Source organism: Nicotiana tomentosiformis, chromosome 9 (genome assembly GCF_000390325.3).
Source record: "Nicotiana tomentosiformis chromosome 9, ASM39032v3, whole genome shotgun sequence".
Taxonomy (NCBI): Eukaryota; Viridiplantae; Streptophyta; class Magnoliopsida; order Solanales; family Solanaceae; genus Nicotiana; species Nicotiana tomentosiformis.
The window spans coordinates 104122778-104149185 of NC_090820.1; the positions used below are offsets into that span (position 1 = coordinate 104122778).

Here is a 26408-nt window from a genome sequence, read left to right on the forward strand (position 1 = left end):
ATTTAAAACTTAGTAACTTAAAATGACTAAAATCTTAAATACATAAGATTCAAATCCTGGCTTCGCCTTTGAATGTAATTCTTTGATGCTAATTCTAGAAGAAATCCAAATATACTCTTAAAATTATGTGACCGAAATCCAAGTACTTTCTGTTAGTCTCGCCAATATTGCTGTATTTGTAAATAATAATTCAGTAAAATATAAATTATCGTAATGAAACAGTAATTAATTCGAGCCCACTGAATTCACAGTGTTTCTTTAAGGAATTTAATCCCCTCCTAGTACCCAAGATTATGGATTATTTCCTCCCAGGATAGAACGAATCACACACTAGTGTAGCGGTACTTCAAACCCCAGTGTTTCAGCGAACACAAAGTTCGGTAGCAAATCACACTTACAGTTGCTTTGTTTGAAGTTAAAATAATGCAGAATAAAGGAGTAGAAACTCAGAAAATCGTATGAAAATGCTGAGAGGAAGGAGTGCAATGTATAGCCAAAGTTGAGCGTTTTCAGTTTTGTGTTATTTTCGTTCGTGTCTTTCTTCAACAGCTGCTGCACATATATATAGCAGCCAGCTTTGAAGATGAACGACCCTCCATCCTCCATGGTGGATCATGCACTAGCTTGTTTGTGGAGCAAGCACTTGGCCATGGTGGGAAGAGCATTAGGCGGCTGCTATTGCAGCTGGTGGTCAATACACGGATTGGAACATATCCGTTACAAATGCGGATAATCTTACGTTAATATTTACTATTAGCAAATAAATTTAGTCCAAAAAATTAATCAATCAATCATTTGACCAAATCCGAATCCGAATCCGAATCCGAAGCCGAAGCCGTAGCCGTAGCTGAAGCCGAGCGAGCGACGACAACGACGGCGCGAGGCTTGCTTTCTTCTTAACTCTTTAAGAGCTACAAGAAGAGCAATTATATATATACCCACCAAAAATCTTTGTCTCTTCCAATATGGGACAATGTCTCATTATCAAGAGGGGGAAACTTAAAATTTTACTCAAAAATTTTATTTTCCCTCCATTTCTCATTCACCCTCATTTTAAGAATATTACATCTTAAAAAATAAAACCTCAACAATCCCCCACATGAATGGGGAATGGCTATATCACGGAAGTATGCATGAAAAACTGTGTGATTTACAAGCAAGGATTAATTGCATCTGGATAAGTAGGTTTCCCTTTGAACTTTCCGTAGTAAACTTATGTCGGATATACTCGGTCAATCGGTAGATTTGATATCTTTGAACCGTCGATCTTTGGTGTATACCTAGACAACCATAAGTCACACAATCAACCCTTAACCGTCTTTGGTTCTCATTGTTGTGTTCGTTTCAGCCATGAACACCGCCTGGTTTCATAAGTGCGTAGAGAACTGGCCTTACAAAGTTCTCCTTGAAGCGGCTAACACTTCACACTTACATAGGTGATTCCTAAACGTGTCATCCTGTAGATACACTATTTGATATACCCCGTATCAAATTTAGAAATCATTAAAAAGCCTTAATGCTTTATCCTTGGTACTGAACATTGTCTCATCACGAGAACGGACTAAAATTTTATTTGACAATGTTGAACCGTCATTAATGACTTTGTTTGATCTCCTTGAACCTAGATCTTGGGATCTCCAGTCTTCTAGGTAGAGTTACCGCCACAATGACTTGTTCTCGGCCATAGCCCCATTCCCCTTGATGATTTCTCAACTACCTCTCTAGTTAGGCCTTTTGTAAGTGGATCCGACACATTATCACTTGACTTTACATAGTCAATCGTGATAATTCCTCTAGAGAGTAATTGCCTAACGGTTTTATGTCTTCGTCGTATATGACGAGATTTACCGTTATACATAACGCTCCCAGCCCTTCCAATTGCCGCTTGACTATCACAATGTATGCATATTGGTGCCAACGGTTTGGGCCAAAATGGAATGTCTTCCAAGAAATTCCGGAGCCATTCAGCTTCTTCACCGGCTTTATCTAAGGCTATGAATTCAGCCTCCATTGTAGAGCGGGCAATACATGTTTGTTTGGACGACTTCCAAGATACTGCTCCTCCACCAATAGTGAATACATATCTACTCGTGGACTTAGAATCAGTCAAACCGGTGATCCAATTTGCATCACAGTATCCCTCAATCACTGCAGGAAATTTACTGTAGTGCAAGTCAAAGTTCTGGGTATGTTCTAAATATCCCAAAACTCGTTTCATTACCATCCAATGAGGTTGGCCTGGATTGCTCGTATATCGACTCAGTTTACTTATAGCACAAGTTATATCTGATCGTGTACAATTCATAATATACATTAAGCATCCTAACACACGAGCATAATCCAATTGTGATATGCTTTGGCCTTTATTCTTTGCTAATACAAGATTCACGTCAATTGGAGTCTTTGCAACTTTAAAGCCCAAGTGCTTGAATTTTTTAAGTACTGTCTTAATATAATGAGATTGTGACAATGCCAGACCTTGAGGAGTCTTATGGATCTTAATTCCCAGAATTAAATCAGCAACTCCCAAGTCTTTCATATCAAACTTGCTATTGAGCATATGCTTAGTAGCATTTATGTTGGCAATGTCATTACTCATTATCAGCATATCATCCACATATAGGCAAACAATGACTATGTGATTTGGAAAATTTTTAATATACATACATTTATCACATTCATTTATCTTAAAACCATTTGACAACATTGTTTGGTCAAATTTTGCATGCCATTGTTTGGGTGCTTGTTTTAGTCCGTAAAGAGACTTAACAAGTCTACATACCTTCTTTTCTTTACCTGAAACCACAAACCCTTTAGGTTGTTCCATGTAAATTTCTTCCTCCAACTCTCCATTTAAGAAGGCCGTCTTAGCATCCATTTGATGAATTTCAAGACCATACACCGCAGCTAATGCTACTAACATCCGTATGGACATAATTCTTGTAACTGGAGAGTATGTATCAAAATAGTCTAGACCTTCTCATTGTCTATACCCTTTGACTACGAGTCTTGCCTTGAATTTATCAATAGTGCCATCATTTTTTATTTTTCTCTTAAAAATCCATTTAGAACCCAAAGGTTTATTTCCAGGAGGAAGATCAACCAATTCCCATGTATGGTTGTTCAATATGGATTCTATTTCACTATTGACTGCCTCTTTCCAAAATAATGATTCCGAAGAAGTCATAGCTTCTTTAAATGTTTGAGGCTCATTCTCCAATAAGAAAGTCACAAAATCTGGTCCAAATGAAGTAGACGTTCTTTGACGTTTACTACGTCTTGAATCTTCCTGATTACATGTACTTTCTTTTGTTTCTTCCCGAGGTCGTTTAGATCCTTCACCAAACGACTCACATTCCTTTTTATACGGATATATATTTTCAAAGAACTCAGCATTATCTGATTCTATAACCGTATTATTATGAATGTCGGAATTTTCTGATTTATGAACCAGAAATCGATATGCTTTACTATTTGTCGCATATCCTATGAAAACACAATCAACAGTTTTCGGTCCTATCTTTACACTTTTGGATTTAGGAACTTGCACTTTTGCCAAATACCCCCACACTTTAAAATAATTCAAGTTGGGCTTCCTTCCTTTTCATTTTTCATATGGAATGGATTGTGTTTTGCTATGGGGCACTCGATTTAATATTTGATTAGCCGTAAGAATGGCTTCCCCCCACAAGTTCTGTGGCAAACCAGAACTTAACAACAACGCGTTCATCATCTCCTTTAATGTGCGATTCTTTCTTTCCGCAATCCCATTAGATTGGGGCGTGTAAGGGGCTGTTGTTTGATGAATAATTCCTTATTCAAAATATATTTCTTCAAAAGGAGATTCATATTCACCACCCCTATCACTTCTTATCATTTTTACTTTCTTGTTAAGTTGCGTTTCAACTTCATTTTTGTATTGCCTGAATGCGTCTATTGCTTCATCTTTACTATTCAGTAAGTAAACATAGCAATATCGAGTACCATCGTTAATAAAAGTTATGAAATACCTCTTTCCACCGCGAGATGGTATTGACTTCATGTCACAAATATCTGTGTGAATTAAGTCTAAAGGATTTGAATTCCTTTCAACTGACTTATAAGGATGTTTAACATACTTAGATTCCACACATGTTTGACATTTTGATTTTTCGCATTCAAACTTAGGCAGTACTTCCAAGTTAATCATTTTCCGTAAGGTTTTATAATTGACATGACCCAAACGTACATGCCATAAATCATTTAACTCAAGTAAGTAAGAAGAAGCTGAAATATTATTATTGTTTTCCACAACCATTACATTCAGATTGAAAAGGCCCTCGGTGAGGTAACCTTTTCCTACAAATATTTCATTCTTACTTATGACAACCTTGTCGAACACAAAAATGCACTTAAAACCGTGCTTAACAAGAAGTCCAGTAGAGACTAAATTCTTTCTCATTTCGGGAACATGAAGGACATTGTTCAAAGTCATGACCTTGCCAGAAGTCATTTTCAGAAATATCTTCCCATATCCTTCAACTTTTGCTGTTGAAGCATTTTCCATATAAACTGTCTCTCCGGGTCCAGCAGGAGCATAAGTAGCAAAAGCTTCTCTAACTGCACAAACATGGCGAGTGGCTCCTGAATCAAACCATCACAGTTTAGGATTTCCCACCAAGTTACATTCAGAAAGCATGGCACACAAGTTATCAACATCATCATGGTTTACTACCATATTTGCTTGACCCCTTTTCTTGTCTTTCTTCGGAGCACGACACTCCGTAGATTTGTGTTCGATTTTCCCACAATTGTAGCAGTTTCCACTGAACCGCTTCTTGCTTGGGTTGTATTTCGGACCAGAAACCTTCTTCCTCTTTTTGTTATCTTCAACAATATTTGCTCCCATTATTGTTGAATTTCCACGGCCTCTCCTTTCAGCAACTTTATTGTCCTCTTCGATTCTCAACCGAATAATGAGATCTTCAAGGGACATTTTCTTTCATTTGTGTTTTAAATAATTTTTGAAGTCCTTCCACAACGGAGGCAACTTCTCAATCATTGCTGCTACTTGGAATGCTTCATTGATGACAAGACCTTCAGCAAGTAGATCATGAATAATCACTTGCAATTCCTGAACTTGGGTAATAACAGACTTGCTATCTACCATTTTGTAGTCCAAAAATTTTGCGGCAATAAATTTCTTCATCCCGGCATCTTCAGTTTTATATTTCTTTCCAAGCGCATTCCATAATTCTTTTGACGTCTCCACGCCACTGTATACATTATACATATTATCATCCAGTCCACTAAGAATATAATTCTTGCATAAAAAATCAGAATGCTTCCACGCTTCAATCATGATAAAGCGTTCATTCTCTGGTGTTTTATCTGGCAGATCAGGAATATCTTCCTTGATGAACTTCTGTAGACATAACGTAGTTAAGTAGAAGAACATCTTCTGCTGCCAGCGCTTGAAATCAATCCCGAAAATTTTTTTGGGTTTTTCTGTCGGTGCCAACGTCGGTGTTCGGCTTGTCGATGCGTTGGCAGTCACCATCGGAACAGCTTGGTTTTCGCTTTCAGTCGCCATTTTTTTTCTGGAAAAAAAAAAGACACAAACAAACGTTTAATACACGTTTTCAAACTGGGGTAAAAATCACGTAGATTTGAATCTCCAACAAAACGCCACGAAGGCTTTACTCTCCAATACGGGAGTACACAAAACCACAAAGGTTTTAGTTTGCAGAATAATAAGAATAACACAAATACAGAAATAAATATTAAATTACTTAAGATTGTTAGTCTCGCCAATATTGCTGTATTTGTAAATAATAATTCTGAAAAATATAAGATTGTTAGTCTCGCCATTCGTGCAAGTTGCTGCTTATGCGACAAGGAATTTCACCACCTTAGGACAGTTAGAGTTACTGCAGCCGTTGACTAAAAATGAAGATGAAGATCACAATTAGAACATGATACGAGGATTAATTTCATCCTCATATAATCAATGCTGCATAAAGAAGTTGGTTCCAAGTATCAGGCAATCCAGGAAGGCACCAATGGCTACAATCAACACCGGGGTGCTCGCCGCTGTAAGCTGATGGATGAGCATCTTTCCTTAATTGTGACAAAAATGTGATATCGAGGAGATAAACCGGTGTCTTAATCCTAGTTAATACATTGTTAACGACCATTGCAGATGCTGGTAATCCTGCTGGATATGTTGATCCTGATAATGGAACTTGCTCTGAATTGCAGTTCCTTGTTGAGGAACCCCATTCTTTACCCCTGATCAAAATGTAAACATAATGTGTGACTTCTAAGCTCTGAGAGTTGAAAATTCATCATTTGCTATTAGTTCGAGGTGTTGACATCAAACAAATAACAATAACTATGCACCGGTCCCACACAAGCTATGGTCAGCTATATGAATTCTTACTGTCTATTTAAATTTATTGCGGGCGAACATTGTAGAGAATAATAGTAAAAATGAAAAGTTCTAAGTTATTTATGTTTCATACTCGCACAAAAATCTTTAATAGGCTAAAATACGCCTAAAAACCATAGGAACTAAAGTAAATGTATTGACATGATTAAAATATATTTAACTACTAATTGGTAGTGCGGATATAAAAAAAAATTCTTTCATTGTGCTTTATCTTTTGCTACGTTATTAGTTCTAAGAGATTGTAGATCTTTCGATATAACTTACTTTCATATGATTTTAGGTCTACCTCGTTCTCTTTTAACATCTTTACTCACTGTGGATTCTATTACAAGATGTTGACAAAAATGAAAATATTACTTCATTCGTTTTATTTTATGTGGCATTATTTTCTTATTAGTTCGTTCGGAAAAAAAATGATACGTTTTTATATTTAAAAATAATTTAACTTTAAACTTTTTATTTACCATTAATGCATGCTTTTATATCCACATAAATTTCATGATATTTTTAAAACCACAAATTTCAAAATTCTACTTTTTTTTAAAAAGATTCTATTCAGGCAAACCATGCCATATAAATTGAACTAGAGAATAGTTGAACATGGCGTTTTGTCAAAGTAAGGAAGAGGAAAGTGCAGGGCAAATTAAAGGGGGTTAACACTTACATATAATGAGTGGGAGAAATGCCCTGGAAAAAGACTTTGGTTTTGGAAGAATCAATATTTTGATCTACCCATCTTGCCCAAGTTGTTAGGCCTTTGTAAAATGCCATCAAACGGTCCATATCTTTTGACACTTTCGAGCCATCTTGCACGTAGTCCCATCTGCAACATTAGACATTGGTTACTGCAGTGGGTTTAAGACTTGGTTAGAGTTTAATGTTTAATGTTGCACTTAAGGTCATAACAAGAAGGGAATCAAATTTTATTTACGAGATTATTTGATCTAAAGGTAGAGAGGTCTTGACTATTGTTTTTTCTTCACAGGATTATAAATTGTTTCTTTGCGACTATCTCTTGAAAGGGGCCTTGAAACAATGGAAAAGTATATTTTCATGAAGGTTTGAATTACCATCGCCTACAGAGGCGGACTTGAGATTTAAAGGTCGCGGGTTCACTTTTGGATCCAACCAAAACTTGATTTGTATATATATAGGGTGGTCACTGTTAATATATCACTATTTTCTAAAGACTTATACATATATACATGAAATTTTTGCCTAACTTTATGGGTGTCGGTGACCCCTCTATGTATAGCATAGGTTCGCCTCTGATCGCCAATACTAGGTATGACCGTCTATATTGAAGAATTAATCTAAATACTCCTCCACCCAGCTCCCTAATTTAAAAATAGTTACCGGATGTATAATGTATATAAAATCAAAGTAAGATATGTGTAAATTTAGTGTAAAATCTATGTATATCCGTTTAAAAAAATAAACAGTAAATTCAGTCACCTATTTACGTAAAGATCCCGTCTATCATTTGTCTTTCTGGACCCGCAGGTCGGGAGCCTTTTAAAACTTGGGTATGCATTTCCTTTTCTATATAGGAAAAAGGCAGTCTGGTGCACGAAGTATCCCGCATTTACGCAGGGTTCAGGGAAGGGCCGCACCCCTTAGGGTGTGATATAGCCAGCCTACCCTAATATAAGCATTAGTCGCTAATTTCACGGTTTGAACTCGTGACCTATGGATCACACGGAGATAGCTTTACTTTGTTCTAAGATCCCTTTCTCGGTATATATCTTTTGAATTTTCTTTAAGAGAAATGAAAGGAGGAAGGAAGATGTTACCCTTGAGATTTTCCTTTGTGAGTCCACCAATGCCAAGAGTTGAAAATCAACATATCCATTCCTTTCCAAGCTTCACCTTGTTGAATAGAATCCAATTTCAACACCCGACCAACGTTCTCTCTTACTATATCCACCAGATATGGGGTTCGATAAAGAAATAAAGTTACTCCATACTCCTGCAAATCATCAAGAGAAATTCAAGGGGGAAAATAAGGTGTAAGGATTAAATTAATGTTGATCATTGAAAATGACCCTACAATATTCTCAAGTTTTATTTATTGATCTGATGTGCTATGCTCCGAGGCGGATATATCCTTTGGGTAAGCGGTTACCGGACTCCGATAACTTCAAAAAACAAATATACTCCTTCCGTTTCAATTGATGTGAACCTATTTCATTTTTAATTCATGCCAAAATAATCACCATTTTCCTTATTTAGAAACAATTTACCTTTTATGCAATGATTTATAGCCACACAAAATATATATATATGCATCATTATACACCACAAGTTCATGTTTTCTCTATTTTCTTAAACTCTTTGCCCAGTCAAATAAGTTTATATAAATTAAAATGGAGGGAGTATAAGTATATATATGTTTATATATTAAATAACATGTATATATTTTGATTGACGCCTTAAGATTCAAATCTGGCGCAACTACATTGGTCGATATATATATAGGGGCACAACTTGACTTTTATGTGCTACCTGAGTTCGTATTCGGCTCTAGCATTTGCTCAAATCTTTATCCTCGTCACTTTCAAATTTTGGGTCTGTCTCTGATGCTTTACCGGTCTCCATGAAAAGGGTAATATATAACTAAGACAACATTATATAATGGGATATAAAACAGAAATCTCCTATCGAAACATATAGCCGAATACCCTTTGAAATTCAATAAATATGAGCACAAGTTGTCAACAAGAAATATCAGAAGCTTTTATATAAGCATGCAAGCAATGCCTTTCAGTGTTAGGTCTGAGAATTTTACTAGAATTGGCAAAGGGGATGAAATATTTATACCGTGACAAGTGACAATCAAAAAGTTATTAATAAAAAGTGGTTATGACAAATTGACAATGTTCTAGTAAAGGTAACATAACTCGATAACGAACCTATCATTTTCAAGATGTGGGGACGGCCGCATATAGGTATATGGTTTTGCTTGTATGGACTGAAATTACATGCAAACCAACTATTTTGACACATCCAAAGTATATTACTCCTTTAGTTAGTTTAGGTTAGTCTATTTTGTTCTAGTTCATTTGAAAAAGAATTACTTTTTTAATTTAAAAATAATTCAATTTAAACATCTCATTGTATCCTTAATGAAAAGTTTTTATAGTCACACAAATATTATAACATGTTTAAGACTATAAGTTTGAAAAATTATATATCCATACATATGATATGACATGTTTAAGACTACAAGTTTTAACAATCTTATAACCACACAAATGCTACAACATGCCTAAGATCACAAGTTTCAAAAGTCTATTTTTCTTTCTTAAACTATGTATCCAATAAAATATGTTCAAATCAATTGAAATGGAGAAAGTAATATATTTATAGCCTTTTGGCCAAGGTTCTTTTCGGCTAAAAGTACTTTTTGAGCCAAAAGTATTTTTTTTTTCTAAAGTTAAAATATTTGGTCAAGCTTCTAAAAGGAAAAAAATACTTTTGACAAGAAGCAGAAACAGTTTTTGAGATGCAAAAAAAATAGTTACTCCATAGTTAAAAGCACTTTGAGAAAAATACATTTAAAAGTATATCTTAAAAACTTGGTCAAATATTAGTTACTGCTCAAAAATACTTTTTAAATAATTAACCAAATACAACACCAAAAATATTATTCTGGAAAGCACTTTTAAAAAAATTAATTTTTAAAATAACTAATTCTATAAGGTTGGCCAAACATGCTATTAGAATGTGAAAGACTCAAAGATCTTTCGAATATTTTGTAGACTTAGAATTTCAGGAAATGGACAAAACTCAAAAGTAACATGTGGCGGAGAAACTACGTCATTTTCAGTATGAATACATATATATATTCATCTAATTATCTAAAATAATATTCTTATATTTACAAATTACAAACGAAAAAACGAACTATATAGTACAGTAGTTAATAATTTCAAAAAGTTTTAAAATATTGTACTCAAAGGAAACTTTTTTGACTACTCAAATAATGGTAATATCTGTTATACAAAATGAAAAGGCTAGTAAAAGAAACGAAATCGATAACGTTAAGTGATATAAAACAGATACAAAATTTATTACAGTAAATAGTTGGTAAAACAAATGGTATTGCTCCGACAAGAAAAAGGAACAACAAAATAACTTTTTATTCTCTATGCTTAACAAAAGAGTAAATATTAATGGGAAACAGCAGTTTCAAAGAATGTAGAAATTGTTGTTCACGCCTCTGACAAGTCACGGGTTTTACTCAATTAAAAACATACAAAATCCATAAAAATCTTTGTCTCCCTTGGACATTCTGCAAAGGCTAAGAGGAACTTTTTCTAAAATATATCTTTTTGAAAAAAGGGGAAGCGGAAAAGGGCTAAAAATGTCTTTGAACTATTTGAAGTAGTTCAAAAATGTCTTACGTTTGTTTTTAGTACCAAAAATATCTCTGTCTATGTTTTGAACCATAAATGTCCATAAACCGCTAGTCTTGCCATTGAAGGTGACATAGCAGCCCAACTGGGTTAGATTTGCTTACATGGCCATCCACCTAAGCAATCCAGCACGACAAAATTATTTTTTCGGAAAAAATATTTTTCAGATTTTTTTTATTAAAATACAAAATCAACACTTATTCCGCAAAAAATAAAAAAAATTGGAAAATTTATTTATTTCGAAAATTTTTATTAAAATACAAAATCAACACTTATTCCGAAAAAAAGTAAAAAAATTCAGAAAAATTTATTTATTTTGGAATTTTTTATTAAAATACAAAATCAACACTTATTCCGAAAAAAGTAAAAAACAAAATACGGAAAATTTATTTATTTCGGAATTTTTTATTAAAATACAAAATCAACACTTATTCCGAAAAAAATAAAAAGTTTGGAAAAATTATTTATTTCGAAATTTTTTATTAAAATATAAAATCAACACTTATTCCGAAAAAAAGTAAAATAATTCCGGAAAAATAAATATTTGGGGGTTATTTTTCCGGAATTTTTTATTTTTTTTGGAATAAGTGTTGATTTTATATTTTAATAAAAATTTTCGGAAAAATATTTTTTCCGAAAAAATAAATTTGCCATGCTGGATTGCTTAGGTGGATGGCCATGTAAGCAAATCTAACCCAGTTGGACTGTCATGCCACCTTCAATGGCAAGACTAACGGTTTAAGGGCATTTGTGGTCCAAAACATAGACGACAGGAATATTTTTGGTACCAAAAATAAACGGATGGCATTTTTGAGCTATTTCAAATAGTTTAAGGACATTTTTGGCCCTTTTTCCGTAAAAAAAAAAAAAAAAAAACCAGAGACAAAGAAAACATTTGTGGTCATTTAGCTTCCTGAAAAAAAAGGTGTAAATTGATATTCATTCCATGAAAATTATACTCCTGTTTAGATAGGTAAAAATTATTTTTATGTATATATACTATGTATCAGAGCAATGATAAAGTTGTCTTCGTGTGACCTATAGGTCACGGGTTCGAGCCGTGGAAGTAGTCACTAATGTTTGCATTAGGATAAGCTGTCTAAACCACACCCCTAAGGTGCGACCCGTCCCCGAATCCTGCATAAATATCGAATATTTTGTGCACCTAGATACTTTATGTACTATGTATTATTTTCCTTTAATTTTTTTTATATATTTACTTCTTTAAATTTTAACACCCTTTAATAAAAATTATAGATTAGCACAAAGAATAATGTATAGTGCTGAATTTTGCATCAAGACAAAAATTTAACACGTGTATCATAGAACTAAATAAAAGTAATTCTAAGTTATGGAATCTATAATTAGTGGTACATTGGAACATATAATAACACCAAAAACTACCGAACAAAGAAGAAAAATAAAAAAGAAAATTGGAGAGGGAGAAAAACCTGAAAAGTCACAGAAGAAATTGCCTCTTTTCTGGTAAAAGAAGTAGTGGTATTAGGCACCGACGAATGTAGCATACAAGCCAAAGATTCCCACATATTCAAACTCAATGAATCACCCACAAACATAATTTTCTTCCCTAACCATCTTTTCAAGAAATCCTTCCCATCAAATCTGCAAAAATTTTAAATAAAAAGTAAGAAAACAAAAGCTATAGGGACACCAATATCTATCAATATCTTGGAAAGGGCAAAAACAAATATATATAGTTTAGATGATAAAGAAAAAAGTATCTTTTTTCAAAAAAAACAAATTGTTGTTTCCTATTTCGGGAGTTAATTAAACTTGTGTATACCGACATTGATAGTACCTAAAAGGTTAGATAACCATTCATAAAAAGCAAGAATACCAAATTGAAAAGAAAAAAAAAGATAGTAAGTTATAGCCTGAATTTGAACCTGTGATTTAAAGCAACTTTTGAAGAGTCTTTATCACAATACTAAAATAATTCTTTTATTAAGCTGGTTGAAAAATTTATATATAGCAAAAAAATTACTTTTACATATCTTTTTTCCATAAAAGAGATTCCATTGAAATACCTTTACTCTTAACTAGCTTCACCTCTAACTATAACATGTTACCGTATTCTCCGTCCGTTTCACAGAGAATGAACCTATTTGACTATTTAATCGGATCAAAGATTTAAATTCTATGAATTCAATTTTTAAGATTTTTAACATTGAACTCATTGTATTTTCAAACTTATGGTTCATATATACTATTTGTTGCGATTTTTTAGTGAAATTTTATACATAAATTTATTATCCGCGTCGAAAATACTGGGTTTAGATGAAACCGATACTAATATGTTACATCCGTAAGAAGCGGAGCCAGGATTTAGAGTTACTAGGTTCGGTATTCTAGTTTTTAAGTTACTGGGTTCTAAATTAACAATTTGTACATATCTAACGAATTTCTTAAAATAAATACAGGGTTTGAACCAAAGTTATAGAGTTCAGCCGAACCCGTAACATGTATACTAGCTCCGTCCCTGGCATCCGTCTCTGTTTGATTGAGCAATAAAGTTTAAGGAAAATAGAAAATTTTTTAAATTTATGGTCTAAAATAATCCATAGATATTTTGTGTAGTTATATATTATCTCATTAGGGTAAAATGAGAACTTTAAAACTAGTATATTATTTCTAAATTTCGAAAAGATTCAGTTGTCCTTTTTAAACGGACTAAAAGAAAATAATTAAATCCTTTTTGGGTTACCTGGGTAAGTTGCAAGAATCAGGTTTCCAAGCATATTTGAGGTATTCTTTATCAGGGCGTCCATATTTTTGGCAATCAAATTCTGGGTCAATGAAAGGGCAATTGGAAGATTGGTAAAGAGGAAATGAAGTGTCAATTACCCATTTTCCTTGAAATAAATTGCAGTTGCTACTACTCATTTTTCCTCTGCTACTAACATTCTTTAACACAAGCTCAGCTTTAGCAGTTTCTGCTTGTAAGAAGAGAGAAATACTAATAACTAAAGCTATTGATTGAAGAAGCAGACTTGACATGACTTAGTTTCAAAATTTTCTGTTTGGGTTTTGGGTTTTTTTTGGTACAGACAATGTAGAGAGAGAGATGAGTATAAAAAAGAAAGTTGGCTTCATATTTATAGTAGGTCTATGTAAGTATATACGACCAAACATCTCTATAACATCATCGTTTGTTTCGAAATTGTTTGGTTGTTATATTGAAGTATTGTATAGAGAACATATATCATATAACATGAAAAATTGGTTCCAAAAAAAAAACTTAGACCATCACAATAAAATGTTGTTATAAAAGATATCTATTATAGAGGGGTCTGTATATAAAACAAAAAACCAAACACAAAACGAAATGCTATTAATTTCTTTCCTTTATTTTTTGAGTGTGGGGAAAGACTTACTCCGTTGTTTATACCAAATTGTATAATTATTAAGTGAAACAAATAATATTAATTACTATGGTAAGTGATTTAATGAACTGAAAATATATAAGTATTAATTATGATAAAGCAAAGAAGTCTATCTAATTTCATTTCATGTCCATCCATCATTTTTCAAGTACTAGCTTAGATTAGTTTCAAGTGTACATCCATATATACCTTTAATGGCTAAGATTTGTTCTTTAATATTTTCATTAATAATAAAATATTTTAAAAATAGAAAAGAAAGATCTGGTGGTTTTTGTTTTTTCTACTAATATATACTTTTATCAAATTTTTAATTCAATTAAACTTTAATTTTTGTTTTCTATTTCTTTATACAATACATGGGTGCAACTTCCTCTATTGGTCTTTCAACTAGAGTCAATTTTTACTTTATACTTCTTAATTCAATACATGAATTTCAAGCTATATACTAATATGGAATATTCACTCTAGTTGAAAAACCAATGGAGGAAGTTGCATCCATCTAAGAACTCTTGAAATTAAAAGAAAAAAAAAACTATCTATTCTTGTTTTCTTTTTCATCATTTTCTTTTTTCGGTTTGATTTACTCTATATTATCTTTCTTGAAATATTAAGATAAAATAAACATTTGCAAGTTGAAATAACAGGGAGGGAGAGAGATGGACAATAGTCCTAACATAGTATACTAAATTTTCAACATAATATTCCTTGTTAATCCCAAGAGGGCCAAGACATAATTATTAAGTAGAAAAGGAATTAATCACTTTACAATCTTTGCTAAGCAAGTTGCCGGTGATTACGGCACCTATAAAATTTCTATGTATTTGCTTTAGAGATAAGCTTATTTCCTCTACACTTTGAGTGTGAACAAAATTTTAAAAAAGATTAACAAACTTTTGAAACTTGGTCTACAAATCGTAGCTATGCGTATAATTTTAAATCATCTCATTAAAAATAAACTGAAAAGTTTAAAGTTAAGTAATTTTTAATTTTTAAATATATAAATATATCTTTTTTAGAATACACTGACAAGAAAAGTGTATGACAAAAATTGAGACAATGGAAATAATCTGCAAGTGGAGTTGATTCTTTTTTCTTTTTTAATTTTTGAAAAAAGATTCAAATTTGTTTCTTTACTACTCAAAATTGCTCAATTTTGTCTTTAATAAGATATTTGGTCCATTAATATCGTATATTGCCTTGTAATTAATATAACTACGACATGAAATGAATATATTATACGTGTCCAAAAATTCATCGAATAAAAAAGTTCAAAGTAACTCTATAATTTTGAATATGATTTACAATTAGCCTCAAGTTGTAATTATGCTGGAGGTCAAGGGCAAAACGGGGGGTTTTCCTAACAGCAGGGTAAAATTATATCAAAAGTATAACGAATGACAAAGCTTCAATTTCGGATATTAAAGGGCAAATTTGCTCAATTTTTGTTTAATCAAAAAGTTATATAACAGTCAAGAGTCTATCAGACAATATCTCTACCTTACCCAAGACATCAGTAAGGCATGGGCGTAGCCATTGAAGGGATCGAAAAATTATACTGAGTATATAGAAAATTATACTATGTATATAGATCAAAAATTATACTATGTATGCAGATGAAAAATTATTTTAAAAAATATGTATTAAAATTTGAACATTCTTTGTAAAATTTCTAGCTCCGCCACTGAAGTAAGGTCTGTGTATATCGTATTCTTCCCAGACCCACTTATAAGATTACATTAAACCTTTTGTGATGACAGTACTTCGCACCAAGCAATCTCAATTTTAGAGAAATCTTCAACTATATGATAGCATTTCTTGAAAAATAGAACACAAGGAAAAAAAATCCTTAACCATTTAGGGAAGCAATATAATGCATGGTCATACATTGCTTGATAGATAAACGCAAGAAGAAAAAACAAAGATCAAATTATTGAGAAATGGAGAATTTCCAAGACTTCCACTCTTTCCAAATTGCAGAGTTTCAATCATAGATGATTTCAATCTTAGTGGTCTGTTACTATTTTACGTATTTTTTAGGTGGAGTTAATTACTCTTTAAACAACTAATTCATTTGTTTAATTTATTGACGAACGGGAAGCTTTGAAATAATGATAAAATTATCTCTGCGTGACCTATAATTTATAGGTCACGCATTCGAGCCGTGGAAACAACCACTAATATTTGTATTAGGATAGACTGTCTATACAATATCCCTTGGGGTACGGCCCTTTCCCGCACCTTACGCAAATGCGAAATATCCTATGTACCCGACTTTTCTTTTTAATTTATTGATGAACGGAGGAGAATCTTATAAATCAATTCATTTCAATTACCAATCATACTGGCTAATAGAACATTCTATTTATCTTTTACTAAAATAAATACCCTTTGAAGATGATAGGATTGCTATTGACCTACAGTAGAAGAATACTAAACGCTTTGATAATAGGTAGTTAATTTCAAACAAGCTAGTTACTCCACTGACGTATAAAGTTTTACTTACTAAATTATTATATTATCAAATTAAACTTACTTTTGATATGTAGTTGCCATTACTTTATCTAATCGTATACGAGAATAATATACTGTCATTAGTGTATATAAGTTAAACTCTTGTGTTTTCATTAAATATGTACTTTTAACTTAAAGGCCACTTAAGATTTTTTTTTTTTAAAATTACGAAAGGAAAAGGGAAATAGGAAACCACACTACTGATGGATTTCAAAATTCTGAAAAATATTAAATTTTAAAATTCATAATATTTAGAAATATAATGGGTTCTGTAGACATTGAAATTTTAGCAGATCAAGATAAATTCCAAATTCAAAACAACTCTTGAAATATTAGGAGTCTATTAGGGTTACTGTAAGGCCCCATAAAATCTCACCTAAAACTCGAGGTTCCGTGGTGGCGAGGTAGGCTAATTTATTTGGTTACGAACGTTTTGGGTCGAACAGTGCGCTAGGGAGTTAAAGAAAAATGTTGGCAGAAAAAGACATTTTTGCGGCCTACTATGCGGTCGTGGAATCACTGTGAAGGCTGCAGAATGGCCGCAAAGTGAAGCAGGAACTTGAGCAAAATTTGTAGGCCATTGTGCGGTCCATTATGCGGCCGCAGAATTGCTTTGCGGGCCGCAGATTGCATCGCAGGATCGACATGAGGAATTTCGGGAGGAGATTCTGCGGTGCGGACCGCAGAACGGCCGCATACCCAGGCAGGGTTGGCCAGTTCCGGAAGGACATTTCGCTGCCTTTTTTGCGGACCGCGGAAGCATTATGTGGTCGCATATGCGACCGCATATTGGGCTCTGGAGCTTTATTTTTCTAGTTTTTATAACCTGACCCTATTCCATTATATAGACGCTATGGGATCATTTCTTGAGTAAAAAACTGGTATTTTGAGAGTGAGAGGGTGCTCTGGAGTGGGGGAGGGTTCCTCAAGAATTTATTCTTCAATTCTTGCTTAAATCTTGAAAGTTTAACAAGGGAAACTCACTAGGTCTTCATCCTAGAGGTAAGATTCTACACCCTAACTCTTAATTTCAAAATTCAACTAAAAATAGGTAATTAGTAAGAAAATTCTTGGGTGTGAAAGTTGTTCATTTTGCATGCATGTGTTATCAAGTGGTATAGGAAGATTGTTGAGCTAAAAATGATAGATAATGGATTTGTGGGATGATGGAATCTACCATAGGAGAACCTTGAAACCTTAATGCACACCTAATGTTTGATAAAATGCTCAAATGAGTTGGAACCATGATCATCCTCCTAATTTTTGGTTCAATTTGTTACATTTCTGAAATAGATCGAAGTTGCTAAGATTTATGGAACATTTTAGAGTTTAAGGAAGCTCAAGTGAGGTATGTTAGCTAAACTATTTCCTTAGAATTGTACCCCACAATGTCATTGTAAGTCCCAAGTAACTCATTATGAATCGATTATTCCGAATAAACTTTGCGTCAAAAGACTTTTATGTTCAATATGTATTCCAAATCCTCTTGTTAAGTTGTACTACTATTTAGTAATGTGTTCAAGGTATTAGTTGCTTAGTTAAATGCTATGACTTCAAGTTGCATTTCAAATGATAGCTAATGTCAATTGTGTAATAAATCTCAATGCATTTAAGACTCTTGTTTGCTCATATGTATGCTTATTGTCTTGAATATAAATGCCTTGTTGTTGAAAATCCATGATGATGGTTGAAAGTGAAAACGTGAGTACAAAATATAAAATATGAAATACGGCCAACACGCCACACAAAAAGAGGATATTACAATTGTGACCACTAGTGCCAATGAAATAAATAGATGTGAAAGAGGTATGAAATTGGATGATTGGTAGAAAAGGATGATATCTCGGATGAGGCAGCCTAGCCGATCGGGTCATGATCGGACGCCATGCCGCACACATGGTGGTGATTGTGTTGAAAATTAAAATTAAAATTGTGATTGTGGTTGTGGTTAATGTCTCGTATGAGATGGCCTAACCGATCGGGTCGTGATCGGACGCCATGCCATACACATGGTGGTGACTATATCGGAAATTATAATCGAAACTATAAACGGTGGCATATCGGTACTAAAGATCTTCCAACTTAAATATGGAAATCACTTGAAAACTTGTCTTGTTCCTAACTTGATGTTTTGGGTATTGTTTGAGACTCCCATTGATTTTATGATTGTTCATTCTTGTCCTATCATTCATTCTATTGAGAGGGTGCTTAGTCATTCATACTAGTACTATTTTACATGTACTAATGTCCCTTTTGCCGGGGGCGCTGCATCTTTAATGGATGCAAGTGGTTCCACAGTAGGCGGCTTTGATCATTGTTAGCGGTACACTCTCTTCCGAGCTGACTTGGTGAGCCCCACCTCATTCAGGGTCGTATATCTTTTGTCCTTATGTATTATGTTTTGAGGTATAGCCGGGGCCTTGTTGGTGGCACTATCATCGTACTCTTTTGTATCTATTAAAGGCTCTATAGACATTGTGTGGGTGGTATGTCGGTGTTGGGAAAGTCAAACTAGTAATTTTGGTAACTACATCACACGTTTCACTTCAAACTATGAAGGTGTATGTATTCTAAAACTTATAGATGATGAAACTACTGATAATGAATTGGTCACTGTCTAATTAATAAATTAGATCTTCACTTTATTCATGAGTGAGTTCGGGTAGACGACATTGTGCAGGCTTGCTCGGTCGGGTTATCTCGGTTGAGCGCCGGTCGCGCTCCTCGAGGTCGTGGCGTGACAGTTACTTGGTGGCTAATCCACCCAAATTATAATTCATGCCTATAAATAAGGCGACATATATCCTTCAAAGAGGGTCTCAAAATCCCATAAATTCTTAGGATATTCAAAAAAGGGATCAAGGCATAAAATAATGTCGTGATCAATAGATGTTCTTCTTGATAATCAAATACTTCAAGAAGAATATCCATACAATGATCAACTTTCATGGAGATCAAATAATCCAGAGAGGTCCGCATCATCTTATGTTCGAGAAATATGCCGCTAAGGCCCTCGAATTATGCAGAACAATCCAGAGGAAGAATCAAGGGAATAAATAGAATTGTACCCGCATCGTTTATCAATAAAATTATGTTTCTTCATATTTATATTGTAGTTGCAATTTATTTTTATATCACAAATAATTTGTTGCAAACAAGTTCAATAATAATATAACAGCCCAGCCCGCTAGTGATATTGTCCGCTCTGGGCCTAGGTCCTCACGGGTTTAAAATATGTCACTAAGGTCTAAGGCTTGTTAACTTATATGTCCAATATCTTTCTTGTGTTTTATCAATGTGGGACTCTGTCTAAAGTCAGTCTGGGGACTCAGCGTCGGATTCACAACCGGGATTTGCCTAAACTCAGTTGAACTCTAACCCACCATCGGCAAGGCTGATACAAGAGTGACTTTGATACCATCTATAACAGCCCAGCCCACTAGTGATATTGTTCGCTCTGGGCCTAGGCCCTCACGGGTTTAAAACGCGTCACTAGGGTTTAATATTTGTTAACTTATTTACCCAATACCCCTCTTGTATTTTGTCGATGTGGGACTATGTCTAAAGGAAATCGTCCGCCCTGCACCCACCCTCGAGTATATGCTTCAACAGGAATCACACATGGGTAGATTAGAAACCTCTGGTAAAATGTCCGCCCGTAACCTAACAGATAAAGTACATTACATAGTCCAGGGACTGGCGACTTACCCATTCAGTGACTTTGGCCTTGGACGTTCCCAAAATGGGGACTATAGGGTAAATTCAATATAATAGACGCTTGTTGGCATTCCAGCCTTCCTTCTCCTTTCAAGGCCTATCCGAAAGAGAATCTAATACTTCTTGGTCGTGGATATCTGAACTGGTTGTTTGCTGTTCAAGAATTTTTGTTTAGGCAGTTCATACTATCCATAGTAACCCATCCAATAGTATTTAACATCCAAAAAACTGCCAAATAAAATGTGTCCCATGCCGAAAATATCACAAGTACCGCCCTCCTGGGCCATCGCACGGAAAATTATAACCGAAATCCTTTTTATCTGGCATTAACTTGGAACCACATGCATCTAAAGCACTTTTACTAAGATCAATGTAGTTGTATGTAAACCAAGAACAATAGCATTATTTAAAGATTAATTACGTCAAATTTAAATCTTAATTCTATCATGGCCCATATCTAACACAAGTGGAGAGTGGAGACAAGCCATGAAAGAACAACAATGAAACACTTGTGTTTCCCTTTTCAAATAGCATTGTGATTTGTGAAAGAAGCCAATTCTAATGCGTGTTGTGTTATGAGTTGTGACTGTTGTCTACCGCTGTGCTTAGCACACTGCTGTTGTCTGCTCGGATAAGTCGTTAGGAGTGGGCCAAGTAGATAAAAGGTTCCTACTATGCAGAGCGGCTCAAATACATATGTTTCCTAAAGTCAAAAGTTAATATGAAATCTAAATTTTTAAAAGAATATTATAATTTATTTTTTTAACTTTTTGAGATGCAAATTTATTAAAAAAAATTATAATAGATTCCCTCTAATAGTTATTTTTCAATTGATAATATAATCAACCTATTTATCTTTCTTGAGATATTGTTGATCTTAAGTAAGATTTTATTGATTATAATTTTGAGGCAACTATTATAGAAAAATTCTACTTTTGTACTGAAAGTACTAAATATTCTTTTTTAAATACCTATAAACTTATTATTTCTAAAAAATGAGGCCCCCAAATTCAGGGGCCTAAGGCACAAGCCTTACTTGCGATAACCTTAGAGTCGGCCCTGCTACTGTGTCACTAATAAAGAAATGTATATTTTCCATCGCTCTAAAAAATAATAGTCGATAATATATATATATATATATATATATATATATATATATATATATATATATATTTTGTATATATTTATTATGTACATAAATACAAATATTTTATATACTTTTTAGTTAGCGGATGAAATTAGTTTCAACCGACCGATAAATTTTATATTTTTCCCCTAACTGATATATGTGGTCGGCCGAAATTTTATATTTTCCCCCTTACTAATATATGTGACTAAGAAGTTCCTTTTGATTATTGTTAAGAAAAAAATTGCTATTACTTGGTGGAGGGAAAGGGAAAGGGAAAGGGAAAGGGAAGGAGATAGAACGAACACACACTTATCCTGCAGAAGACTCCAATTAGTATGATTACACCACTAAGTTTTGGTTGGTTATGTTGGCATTCAGTTTTGTGCCACCTATTAAATTTGTACTTATTTTTAAAAAAAAGTTTAATGGATATCTAATTTTGGATTAACTTTAGATCCATACACTTTTCTCTTTTTCTTTACTTCTTTAATGTTGTTTTCTTCTTCTTTGTGCTTAGACTTTCTCCTTCTCCTTCTTAGTTGCAAAATGGGTTTGTTAAATTTGTTATTATTTGTTAATTTAATTATTTAGATTTGTTCTTTATGATATTTGAAAGTTAAATTTTAAATTTAAGTTTATTTGCAGTAGATTTGGACATTGAATCGTGTATTGAATTTTTGAAAGATAAAAGAACTTCAGATTTAATTTTTGAAGTTGCATTGAATAGATTGAAGTACTTTAGATCGGGAGCGCGTAAACTTTACAAAATTTTGTGCAATGCGCGATGGTGACCCCAAAAGTGGATATTGTTTTCGCCTTTGAGGAGACGGGTATTCTAGGCTAAAATCATTATAAAACAGTGGTCTTGTATGTCAATGATTGTTGTAAGGTCAAAATTAATGGGCTTAGGTATAAATGGATTACATCCAGATAGTGGGCTTAAGGTGGAGATGAAGGCCCACTTGAATGGCTGTATTACATATTTGAGAGTTGCAAGTGGCTTGTTCTTAATTTATTTGTAATTATTAAACTGGCTTTTTCTTTCCTTTTTTTTCTTCCCATTTACATTGAGTTACTTAAATATCAATACACAATTTTAAAAATTAATCAGTGACCTATAAAGGGCAATTTGCTAGTCGGAAAAAGTTTATTCTTAAACAATATAAGTTGTTCGTTTTGTACAAAACCATGAGAGGGACTTATCAGAAGGTGGTCAGGAGAAAGCTTGTATGTAATAACTTAGTAGTACCAAAATGGATATTCATATTATTCAAAAAGTAATTTACAGAGCAAGTTTGAAGACAAGATTGACAAAAATAATAGAACAACTTAATTTCCTTGAAAGATGTATATCTAGAGGTATTAGTAGTCTCTGGATTGGTAGGAGAAGCAGGTTGCTTATGTTGGAAAGTTGGGACTATGTCTTTCTAATTTCTTTTGTTTTGAGCTGTATATATCTCCTTGGTAATTGTTGCGACCAAACACACTCACGCAAGTATACGCGGTCGTCGAGTAATAAAGTGACTAAAAGTCGGATGTCGAACCCACGAGGACTTATGATTAACTATTAACTAAATTAGACTATCCTAATTATCTAAACAAGAATTAAATCTAAAAATATTTTATTCCAACTAATTAAATAAGAAAAATATAAATAATAAACTTTGAACAGAGAAAGAGCAGATTTTAATGATATCAATGTAATGAAAACGATCTAGGGTTATGGTCTATCTAACAATCCTATTGTATTCTTCAATTGAATTGACCGACTAATTTATCTAGCTTATTGGTTGACAGGGTTAATATTGCTCATAAGAATCTGTCGAGTTCTTACTCGCCTATTCCAGCTAACTTAACGCCTATATGTCTATGGAGTGAGAATCAACAAGAACGCATTTATAATTCCTGTAAATCAACCAAGCAAGGCAATTAGGTATATGTCTATCCTAACCACGAATCCGTTCCCCGATGCCCGAGTTCAAGAACTTGCCCTACTCAATCCTATATGCAATATAGAATTCCCACTTTCGAGTTCAATTCTAGATTCGTAGATAATATTCAATTGGTGATCAAGCAATTAAATAATTAAATGCAAGATTGAATAAATAAACTAATATGATAAATCAAGTAGTCAAAATCAATATCCGAATAACAATAGTCATGAAAGAACCACAACCCTAGAACGTGAAGTTTAGCTCCACATAGACATGGTAGCCAAACAACAAATCATATAAAGAAACATAAAAATTACTAAGTTTGGTGGGAGAAAGATGAAACTTGATGAATTCCGGCCTCCACAGCTTTGTCGTGGCTTTTTCCCCCTTCCCAATATGTTAGATAACCTAAAAGAGGCGTTTTTAGCTTATATATTGCGTACAAAAGTCGTGGGCCAAAGCTCTCCTATTCCTAGTCCAATTCGGCTTCAGGGATTGATGCTAAGGTGGATGCGACGCATCCACCTTGTCCTCCATTTCAATTTTTTTCCTGCGAAGGTGGATGCGACGCATCCACCTTGTCCTCTATTTCTCAGCTTTGCACGCGATGGTGGACGCGACGCATCCAGCCTTCTCTTCTACTTCCCAGTTTCGCACGCGATGGCGGACGCTATGGCCCAACTTCACTGCTAAGGTTGCATGCAGGATGATGTTTTCCTAGGTTGGATGCGACGCATCCAACCCTTCTTCCTCTGGCTAAACCACCTTTTCTTCATATTTTGCACTCCGAACACCTTAAATCGTCACACATAACTTAATTAGTCATCAAACCAATAATTACACCATGTTGGGTGTTTTAAAGATTAAATAACATCAAAAAGTGGTTAAAACATGGGCAAAGTAACATCAACACATATCGAAATATGCCAAACATCACTACCCCACACTTAAACCTTTGTTCGTCCTCGAACAAACCATCACTATAGTAAACAAAATAAAATTAAGCTCTTATCATTCAAAGCACACTACATCTATGACCATGGTTATTTGCTACAATTAGGCTCTAGACTATGCATCAACACACTTCCCTTTTCTTATGCCCTTCTTTAAACATATTCGAACAAAGACAACATGCTCACAACAATCCTAACCTCAAAAACCGACTCAATGTCACAATGCACTCATGGCTTGAACAACCAACATCATAGAGAAGTCTAATAACGTTACCTATCCCTCGTGAAACCATGTGCCCTCACAACAAAAGCAGAGAGAGTAGAATCAATCCACACATTCGAATCTCATGCTCACAAAGAAAATCGCTCACTCTCACAAAAGAAGTCACATGCATGTAGTTGGTACCATAGGCTTGCCCTTAATGTAAATCTCTACTAATGTAAGCTCGCTCGATCTAAAATCAATTAGGACTTTTTCATGGTTGTAATGTGGGCTAAGGGACGGGTAGGATATATTTTAGGAATAGTGACTCAACCTCCTAAGCACTTTAACACATCATCAAATAACTTAAGCGCAAATTCTTCAACACCACTTCAATTTCACAAATAATATCACCCCAACAATATTTTCTCTTTCTTTAAGCACTACTTTAATTCATACCCACTAGCAAGAATAAGACAACAATTTATTCCTCTATATTTTTCTTTCTTTTTTTTTTCTTTTTTTTTTCGCTAGTGGCGTATTATTTTACAAAATAAGTGCACCCTTCTTTCTTTCATTGGTTCCACTCAAAAGTCACCCCACACTTAGTCCCTTCTTACTTCTTTTAGCGCTCATCTAACAATTAAAGTACTTTAAGAGGTAAAAGGATCAAAACAATGTCAATTAAGAATAAAAAGGGTGTAGGCTTGTAATGTGGGTACCAAATAAAAGGTCTACAGGCTCAAAAGGTTTAACTAGGGATAGATTTTATTTGTGATAAGCAATAAGCTCAAAAAGATCAAAGAAAGCCTAAAATCATTTTTCAAACCGAGCATCACCTAAAATTTCGCTTCAACTCACATACCGGGCAAGTTCTAGACACAAGTACACTACATGGACTACACAAAAACCTCACCACATATGGCACATGACTCGCTAAGGACGGTCACATTCCGACTCTCAAACAATGCAAGTATTCACGGAGCAACGAGATATTAAGCATTAAGCGCAAAGTGAACACAAGTCAAGAAAATGAGAAATAGGCGCCACAAAACATGCTATCCGTTTTAACAAGGCATCATCAATAATTTCAGAGTGAGAAGGGAAGATATTACATATGTAAAAGCCTAAATATGCCATTATCAACCAAGTCAAGGTCACCTAGGTTCATCATTCTTCCTCCTTTTATTCCCTACATTCCTACTCTACTCTAAAAAGAAAACAAAATTACCCGGTTCAAACTACATCCCATGGAAAAGAACCGAGGCACAAAGAAAAACCACAGGGGATTATTACTATCTACAAAGATACTATATATATATATATATATATATATATATATATATATATATATATATATATATATATATATATATATTTTCATAATGATAAACTGATAGATAAACTGATAGTTACTCCATATAGATGAATTTACTGCTATTTTATGCCATTAATCCAGTGAATATTTTAGTACATTCATCCATACATCAAACATGAATCACCCCCACCCCACACTTAGGACTGTGCGTTGTCCCCAACGCACACAAACAAGGTAAAGTAGGGTGAGAAGAACTCCCTCAAGTCAAGGTGGAGGGCTCATCCGCAGTCTGTGGAGGAGCATCTGCATCCATAGCATTCCTATCATCAACAACTGGTGCGGATTCTGTATCAGGTGTTACAGCGACCTCAGTAGGCCTGTTGAGTGGAGCC

At 34.0% G+C, this 26408-nt stretch overlaps 1 protein-coding gene across 1 annotated transcript; it reads right to left on the reverse strand.

Annotated features, from left to right (window-relative positions):
- Positions 1-5627: 5627 nt before the first annotated feature.
- On the reverse strand, positions 5628-13941 carry LOC104095541 (protein trichome birefringence-like 37). Its single transcript, XM_009601688.4, has 5 exons — positions 13574-13941; positions 12300-12471; positions 8224-8399; positions 7095-7253; positions 5628-6270 (listed from the first exon to the last, which is right to left on the reverse strand). The coding sequence occupies exons 1-5, from the start codon at positions 13864-13866 to the stop codon at positions 5979-5981; spliced, it is 1092 nt and encodes a 363-aa protein (XP_009599983.1). The 5' UTR covers positions 13867-13941; the 3' UTR covers positions 5628-5978.
- Positions 13942-26408: the final 12467 nt, after the last annotated feature.